This window comes from Arachis hypogaea, chromosome 17 (assembly GCF_003086295.3).
Source record: "Arachis hypogaea cultivar Tifrunner chromosome 17, arahy.Tifrunner.gnm2.J5K5, whole genome shotgun sequence".
Classification (NCBI taxonomy): domain Eukaryota; kingdom Viridiplantae; phylum Streptophyta; class Magnoliopsida; order Fabales; family Fabaceae; genus Arachis; species Arachis hypogaea.
Genome location: NC_092052.1, coordinates 122,718,828 through 122,728,420, shown reverse-complemented (window position 1 = coordinate 122,728,420; position 9,593 = coordinate 122,718,828). Strand labels below are relative to the sequence as shown.

Here is a 9,593-nt window from a genome sequence, read left to right as displayed (position 1 = left end):
AGCACACTTAGCCTTAATTCTCAAAGGTTCATTTTTCAAGTACGACAGCTCCTTTCTTTCAGATACAAACATGTCCTTCAGAGCTAATTTGAACTGAGTCATTGTGTCAAACAATTTTCTACCTCAAATTCAACATCCCCATAATCAGTTTCATTGTCATACTTTGGATACCTTGGTCTTCCCTCATCATCAGATGAAATAGGAGAGTTAAAAGCTTCAAACTCATATACATAAGGATTATCATCACCACTATCCACCTCCTCAACAATTGGGTCTGAGTTGGGCTTATCTCCGTTGACATCTCCTAGACTTTCTATACTGATATTTGGGCCTCCACAATCATCATTCGGGCTTTCTGCTATTGTAGTCCCAATATTCTGCCAATCCATAACATCTGGTTAAGTTAAAATATGTTTTTTAGTCTTGTCCACACATCTTTTTGCTGCCTTCTTCTTTCGAGTCCTGGGAGAGAGACCCATAACCTCTTTTGTTGTGACATTCTTCTTCTTTGGAGTTACATTTTTCTTTTTTTGTTGTTACACATCTCATTAATCTCTTTGTCTCCTTTCAGAATGTGGAGTCCAGATTTAATATCCCTTGCAATGGGATCTAACTAGTAGATCTCCTTGTAAGTTTGGTAACCCAAGCCCTTAAGCATTTCCACCAAGTCTCTAAACTTCACCAAGTCTATATCCAACTTAGGAAACTTGTGAACCTTACCATCCATATAGTTGAGCACACCATCCTCATTTCTTTCAAACCATCCTCCATGGTGAAACACATGCACAATTTCATAAGCCATCTACAACATAGTAATAGTAAATTAAACTAAACTCTAATAAAATCAATTTTTAACTAACTCATGATACCTGACTCAACATTAATTAAAAATTGCTAATTTATTTTCATTACTTGATTTCTACCCTCAACCCTAAAACAGAACATATTTGTCGCCCTAACAACAAGCAAGTCACTAACTCCAAATTGCGTGCAATGAATTTACAAAGGAAGGACCACCTAGCAGGACCACACTCACAGGACCACAACCAAACTTAGAAAAATGCTAAAAGACAGAGCAAAGAGCCTACCTCGTGTTCCTCGAACAGCATATCACCATAGTGTCACGATAACGTCAGCTCTTTGCCGACACTACACTATCATATCGCCGTTCGTCCTCCGTTACTGTGTCTCTTACTGGATAATTTCTGGCGTGAAAGAGGGTGATGCTTTAAGGTTTTCTATAATTTGTAGTGCAAAGAACGGAGATGAATGGAAGAGTTTGGCTATATAACGCTTCTGATATCAAACGCAACATTTTTTGCTATATAACACTTCACTAATGTTAGCGTTTTGCTTAGGGGTCGATTTCTCCCACACAATGTATCCAATGACACATAGGTACGGTTTCTTACACGTAGAAATGTTACCATCCATGTAGGTTTGTCTCCGCCTCCTATGAACGAAAACTTTGACGGAAGGGCTTTGATGTCTAACGAAAGTGATGGATAAGGGTCGCGATGAGATTATACTTTCTTAAGGGGCGAAAAAGGGTTTCGTAAAATTGTCAGGGGCCGGGGTGAGGTTTCACTCCTTAGTTCATTTGCCACCTAATGTAATTATTGTGGGATATAAGTGGATTTTTTCTATTAAACGAGCTCCTGATAACACTATCAAAAAGTATAAAACTCGTTTAGTAGCAAAGATATGCCACCAAGTTGAGGAAATTGATTATTCCCAGATTTTGTCCTGTGATACAGGCCATTACTATTAGAATTATACTCTCTATTGCACTGTCTAAGGGATGGATTTTGCGCCAGTTTAACTTCAATAGCGCGTTTCTAAATGAAAACTTGCTTGAGAATGTCTACATGTCACAACTACCAGATTTTATCTCATCGAACTTTTCTCTTGTTTGTAAATTAGATAAAGCCATATATGACTTGAAACAAGCACCTCGTACATGGTTCAATAAATTGCATACCACTCTTCATAAGTTTGGTTTTAACAATACTAAATCAGACTTAATATTATTTGTTAGATTTACTACTCATTCTACTATATTCTTACTTGCATATGTTGATGATATAGTAATTACAAGAGATAACAATGATGAAATTCAAATACTTATCAATCAGTTAAATTCATTATTCTCTTTAAAGAATTTGGGAACCTTGCATTATGTTTTGAGTTTAGAATTCAACTTTCTATCAAATGGTGATTTACATATTTCACAGGCTAAGTATATTAATGAATTATTACAAAACATCACTATAAGTCACTCCAATCCCATGCCTATCCCTATGATGCCCTCTTCAAAATTGACTCTACAAGGTACTGATTTGTTTGAAGATCCTATACCTATATAAATCAATTGTAGATAGTCTTCAATATGTCACTCTCACCCATCTTAAAATCTCATATTCAATGAATCGGGTTAGTAAATTTATGCATCAACCACATGAATATCATTGGAAAATCATTAAGAGGATTCTACGCTATCTAACAGGTATGAAAAATCATGGAATACAATTGACAAAGTGTTATGATTTTTGTCTATTGGCCTTTGCAGATGTTGACTGGGTCACAAATGTTGATGATCGACAATCTCCAAGCGGTTATTATGTTTTTCTAGGTAGTAATTCAATCTTCTGGAGTAGCCGTAAGCAACAAGTAGTTAGTAGATCCTTGACAGAAGCAGAGTATCATTGCTTGGCTGAGACGACAACATAACTTATATGGATTCAGAAGCTTTTTGAAGAAATTCGAATTCATTCACTTATTGCCCCCTCAATTTTCTGCGATAATCTTGGAGTTGTACTCTTAGCAGAGAATCATGTGCTTCATAGTAGGAGCAAATACTTTGAAGTAGATCTTCACTTCATTCTAGATAGAGTTTCTAAAGGCTAGTTTCATGTCGTCCATATTCCTTCTTATGCTCAAGTTGCTGACGTTTTTACAAAAATTCTTCTAGCAACTATATTCAATGAGTTTATGTCCAAACTAAGGGTGGTGTTTTTGAAAACCTCCTTTAGTTTGAGGGGTATAGAGAATAGGAGTATATCAGATATTACTTAAAGTGTATAAATAACAAAGACTCATCTCATTTTGTAACTAACTTCATATAACATCAATAACAAATTCTATTCAACTCTTCTCTTTTTCTGATTTTCGTTGCTTTATACAACAAGGTTCCTCTATTCTTTTTGCTCTCAAATTGAACCATTCTTACAAAATTAAACCACCAAAATCATCTACTATATATTTGTATATAAATATGTGTGATATTTAATTTATTTTTAATATGTATTTTATATTTCGATATATATTTTATACTAGTGACTGATAATTTTAGTAGCTGATTTTACTATACACCTAATATGATTAGTATATAATTAAATGTTAATATTAAAAACTTTTATAGCCCAATACATATTCTTTTATGCTTAATTTGAAAAATAAAAACATTATTTATACATTAGAATTAGCCATCAAATTAATTACCATATATTTATATATAAATATATGTATTATTTAATTTATTTTTAATATATTTTATATTTTAATATGTATATTATACCAGTAGCTGATTTTAATGTATACCTACCTAATATAATTATTTAAAAAAATATTAGGAAGTCAACATTTTAATGAAAAAAAAGTTAGCTATAGCTAGAGTTAGTGCAAAACAAATACAATAAAAAATATCGATAATCTATTTTGTTTTTTTAAATTCAAATTCATGAAATATTATATTATTATATTATCTAGATATCTTTCCCCAATCGCAGACCATTAGGATCCACATATTAATCCCGCCGAATTCATACCATGGATAACAAGAGCGGTCGTTGTCACCTAGAAAGGTTTATAATAAGGTTCCAAATGGGATAATTAAATGGCTACACAACAAATACCTATCTAAGTTCTAAATAAATAAAATGGGGTTATCAAATTTATCTTATTTCTCAAATTTGAGTTATAGACAAATTTAGGATATAGATACAGATTTCGAGTTGTGTTATTAACTTAAATGGCTAGTATTAAGTAATATTAGAGATATAATTATTTATATGTCTTTTATTATTAGTTTAAATTTAGAAAAAAAAAAATAATTTTATAACAAATAATATTATTATAACGAAACACACATGAAAGAGATTGTTTAACAGTCTATACGCGTTAAAAGTTCATTATTCAAACATGCATATATATAGTAAGTAAAATGAACTTCAACTTCGGAGAAATTATTATAAGGAATAGGTACGACGAAGTAGCCAATTAAAACTGATCGATCAATTCTTCATGTAACAAAAACACCTGTGATGATTTTTAATGAAAAATTCATTAATAATTAATAGTACTCGATTTACTAATAAATTAAGTATAATCAATGAAGTATTATTAATGATATGCAAAGTGTCTATCAATTCAGTAGTAGTAGTGTGTAAATTGAGTGCATCATCAGTAAAAATAAATTGAAGGGACATCAATTCATCAAGTTTTTTAAATCTTTTACTACATACTACTGTTCATTCCCAAAAAATTAAAAACATGTCAGTGAAATATTAATGAATAAGAGCAGAAGTATTTATTATTATGAATGGCGATTGCAACACGATAGATATCATCATCGACCTCCATTCTCTCTCTCTCTTTCTCTCTCTTGTGTACCTAATTGCCAAAACAATTCTCTCATTGGTGGTGATTAATAACTTACACTTGCATTGCTTCTAAGGGGCAATGTATATACCTATTTTTTTTTATGATTTAAATGTTTCTCATTATACCTAATTCTTCTTGTTGGTTGCATCGACCTATTCTCGTGTAGTGCACCATAATTATATATATGCTATACATCATGAAAACTTTGTTTGTATGTGGTTATGAAATATTATGTTGTTAAATATACTCTTGATCATTTATAAAATAATTTTTCATTTTTTTGGAGTTAAATCGACTCTCCCAACTAGTTATAAAAAGTCTTTCTATGTATACACAAATACATATATAAATCAACCATACTATACTTATATGTAAAAAATCAATCACCAAATTAATTATAAGTATAAAATACACGTTAAAATATAAAATATATATTAAAAATAATTTTATTAATACATATATTTATACACAAATAAATAATAAATAATTTGGTGACTATTTTTTTATGTCCATAGTACTTTTGATAAATCAATATAAGATTGTAGTTATATTGTAAACAATTTGCACACATGGATTGCGTTATGGAATTTTTTTTTTCTAAAAGTTTAAATTGGTAAAAAAAACACATAAATAATTATATTTTTAACATAACTTTTTAAATAAGAGTTTTTTTAGTTTACTTAAATTTTTGAATAGATATTTTTTTATTTGTCTTATACTATTTTTTAAGAGATAACCAGAATTGAATTTAAGACTTTTCGATTATAGAAATTTTAATACTATATGATGAAATCACTTCTCTTCAAAATTTAAATTAATAAAAATAAACACATAAATAATTATATTTTTAACAAATTAAAAAAAACATTCACACGTGATTATATTTTTACTAATATATATTAGTTAAAAAATTGTTGATCACTTAACAAAATTTTGTAAAAATATTTCAAATCCAAATTTAATTACTTGTACTATTTTTATAATTTTAAATGAAAATATCTTCGTATATAAGTGAAAATGATAATTAAAAATGGTTAAATAATTTAATAAATATGTATAGCTAAAATATTTAACATAATATATATTATTCAAATCTTAACTAAATTAGATTGATCGAGTAGTTAATTTACTCGTCTTCATCTTAACAAGCAAGTGTCAAGAATTTGACACAAAAAATTATATCATTTTAAAATTTGAAATATTCTATCTAGTTGGAATGAGATCTAAATTGTTGTGTTTCCTATAATCTGATTTTGTTAGTATAAAAGTTCAAATAATAATAGCACTAATCTGATAAAATTATTTTTAAGCCCTAAAGTGGCAAGCATATATAAAAAGAATTAACACCCTTTATTCATTCAGTTATCCAGTTACTCTCGTCCAACGGTTCTCTTAGCTTTCTGAATTCAATTGTGCATCATCACCAGTAGTAGTTTTTGATATCCTGCATAGCAGTCTGATTCTGATTGATATCAGTAGTGTTCTTGGGACTCCTGCCCTCCTTCATGATTCCCCTGTGAGATCCAACGGACCATTCCCATTGTTAAGTCCCTATCACTACTACCACTCCCTCAATAAAATCACCCCTTTTTTCTCTCTTCTTCAAACAAACCTCACTTCTTTCTCTTATTACCATCTTTGGCGGGGGATCATGGATGATAACAACTTATCAGATATCTTCCAAGACAAAGACTTTGGTGGAGACGATCTCTTTGCCATCTTGGAGAGCCTCGATGACTTCACTCCCACCAACACCGTACAATTTCCCACCCTACTTGAATCATCATCACTGCCCTCGCCTCCAACCAAACGACGGAAACTACTTGTTCCGCCGCCACCGCCTTCTCCCAATGCCGCCGAGGATGGACAACAAAGGATGTCTCATATCACGGTCGAGCGCAACCGTAGAAAGCAGATGAACGAGCATTTGTCCGTCCTCAGATCCCTCATGCCTTGTTTTTACGTCAAGCGAGTAAGCAGTCTTACAAATATAATTATTTATATATTTTTTTTGTTGAAAATTTTAATTTAATTGAGACTCCTTAAATGAAAATTTAGATAAACTTATTAAATTATTTAACATCTCACAACTATCAACAAGTTCTATACCTAAGTTTTCACCTATTTTTTCTTTTTCTCTTTTTTGAGTGATTTGATTAAAGGAATCAATAATTGACTATCTATCTATGATTGGTGGTTCATAATAAGGGTGATCAAGCATCCATAATTGGAGGCGTGGTTGATTACATCAACGAGTTGCAACAAGTTCTTCAAGCACTTGAAGCAAAGAAACAAAGAAAAGTTTACACTGATCATGTTCTAAGCCCTAGGCTCGTCTCAAGCCCAAGGACTTCACTATCACTACCACTCAGCCCACGGAAACCACCCTTGAGCCCTAGGCTAAGCCTGCCCATAAGCCCAAGGACTCCTCAACCGGGTAGCCCATACAGGCCGCCGGCGCCCTGCAGGCTGTTGCAGCCCGCCGCCGCAGCAGCAAGCAGTTACATTTCGCCGGCGGCGTCGATATCGAATTCTCTTGAGCCATCTCCAACTACGTCTTCCGCTTCCTCCATCAATGATGACATCAACGAGCTCGTTGCGAATTCAAAATCTGCCATGGCTGAGGTTGAGGTCAAGTTCTCGGGTCCTCACCTTCTTCTCAAAACGGTGTCGCAGCGAATTCCCGGGCAAGCATTGAAGATCATTTCAGCGCTTGAAGATCTTGCGCTTGAAATTCTTCAAGTTAATATCAGCACTGCTGATGAAACCATGCTTAACTCATTCACTATCAAGGTACGTTTTCTTTTCTCTTTTTTAAATAATATAATGTAATATAATATCTTTCTTTCTATATCTAATTGTTTTGCATTTAGTTAAAACTTAAAAGTGGTCCATCCCTTAAGGAAAAAAGTGGTAGCATTATTACTAGTAAGAGATATAATGCAATGAAGGTAAAGCAACTCATATGACTATATAGGGAAATTAAGTTTCAGGGTCAGCAATTTTTAAAAAATTGGCTAGCATTTAACCATAAAAAAAAATTGAATGATCTTACACTATTAGATTTAATCTCACACAATTAAAAATATTATTGATGGCCAATTGATGGTTACAAAATACAAAAGTTGCTGCCCCTAGCATTACTCGACTATATATTATGAAAATGGGGAGTCTTAAATAAACAATGACTTTTTTGAATAACATAAACAATTACCAATTAAATAAAAATACACTACACTTTTAAATTATCCACCTAAATCTTAATATTAAAATAATCATCCATACACCTAATGAAATGAACATCCAATATATCTATTATTCACATTGTTTAATATTTTCATTATCTACCTATACTTTTTCTATAATCATAAAGAAAAAGAAAGGACTCAGTCATTTCACATGCATCCAATTTAGGAAATAATTCCGCTAGGTGAATAATAAGAGATGAAAACATCATAAATAATAGATTGTATTTTAGATTTATTAACAAAAATAAAAATTATATTTAATTAATTTAAAATTTAATTTTAAAATTAAATTAAATTTTATTTTTTTAACATATTATTTAAATTTAAATTATTTAAAAAAACCGTTGTTCTCCTATTATTAATTTTTGTATTCATTTCAAACACAAACATAAATACTTAGTGTTTTGCATAAACCTTTATCTTATCTCTTCCTAAACATTCAATTCTTTAATAGTAAAAATCATTTTACATATTCCAGTGTAAACACTTTGAAGCTCTTATTACTCTACCTCAAATAATGATTAAAAAACAAGTATACATAGAACCTTCAGCAAACTAAATATTGGTCACGGTAATAATAACTAATGAAGTAACAACAAATTTTTCTTTTGACGGTAATAGCTAGTAGGTTTATACAGTTCCCTAGTAACACCCAACACTTTTATTATGTCTCCATATGATGCAATATTTATTACATTAACATATAAATAACATAACGCATGTATTGAGATAGGATAGGATACCGATTAATAAACTGTGTAATTTTATTTTATTTTATTTTTTTCACTATATATGTCGGGGAGACAAGGGGTGGATACGTTATGAATCCTTGCAGACATTTGTCCTTAATTATATGAAAAGACATAATAAATTAAATTGGTTTTAATTCAAAGAAATGTTATTTTTGAAGCTTATGATTGAGTTTGTATAGGTTTTCATTAATGACAATATATATGGTATTGTTGTTTGTATAGATTGGAATTGAATGCCAACTCAGTGCGGACGAACTAGCCCAACAAATACAGCAAACATTCTGCTAGCGAGATTATTATTATTATATATGCACTATTGAATTGTTACTTTTCAAAAGGGTCCATTATTATTTTCCAAACCAACATCTCCTGTCTATTTTTTACTATCTTTTTTACTGTGTTTATGTACGTAGCTGTACTAATGAACAGAGAACGTGGGAAAAGAGTCATTTATTATTAGTTTACATGCAATTTTATTTTAATTCTTTTTCCCATTTTCTTCCCTTTAACATGAGGCTACAGTAGGGATTATTATTAAATTCATTGCTAGATTGTAGTTTATGTATTAGTTAGTGTACTTTAATATAACCAGTGTAGAGTGATGACTCTCTTGTAATTCTTCACCACTGTACTACTGTGTTAACCAGCTTTAATTTCATTTCGTCAATTCTTTATTTTTGTTCCAAAATTGAAATACAGAAGCAGTGTTAGCACATACCGTAGTAGTGAATTGTTAGCATATACAGAAAAATTTGGTGAAATTAAATTTGCGTGTATGTTCTTTAATTAACTTCAATAAATAAATATTACAAAAAAAAAAGATTACATACATTGGACTGAAAAAGGAAAAAATGAATATATATGGATTCTCTCATGTTGATTTAAACAATGACATTATCATATTTACATCTCTATTATTGATTTAGCTGTT

General features: G+C 30.8%; 1 protein-coding gene across 1 annotated transcript; it reads left to right on the top strand.

The window, feature by feature from the left end:
* The first annotated feature begins 6,052 nt into the window (after positions 1–6,052).
* On the top strand, positions 6,053–9,321 carry LOC112765626 (transcription factor SPEECHLESS). Its single transcript, XM_025811514.3, has 3 exons — positions 6,053–6,634; positions 6,871–7,455; positions 8,885–9,321. The coding sequence occupies exons 1-3, from the start codon at positions 6,314–6,316 to the stop codon at positions 8,948–8,950; spliced, it is 972 nt and encodes a 323-aa protein (XP_025667299.1). The 5' UTR covers positions 6,053–6,313; the 3' UTR covers positions 8,951–9,321.
* The last annotated feature ends 272 nt before the right edge of the window (positions 9,322–9,593 follow it).

Bases quoted from the DNA above. Each gene is read 5' to 3' on its own strand.
- LOC112765626 (XM_025811514.3), top strand. From the start codon at position 6,314: ATGGATGATAACAACTTATCAGATATCTTCCAAGACAAAGACTTTGGT. The intron at 6,635-6,870 runs GTAAGCAGTCTT...GTTCATAATAAG, and splicing joins CTTGTTTTTACGTCAAGCGA to GGTGATCAAGCATCCATAAT. The intron at 7,456-8,884 runs GTACGTTTTCTT...TTGTTTGTATAG, and splicing joins TTAACTCATTCACTATCAAG to ATTGGAATTGAATGCCAACT.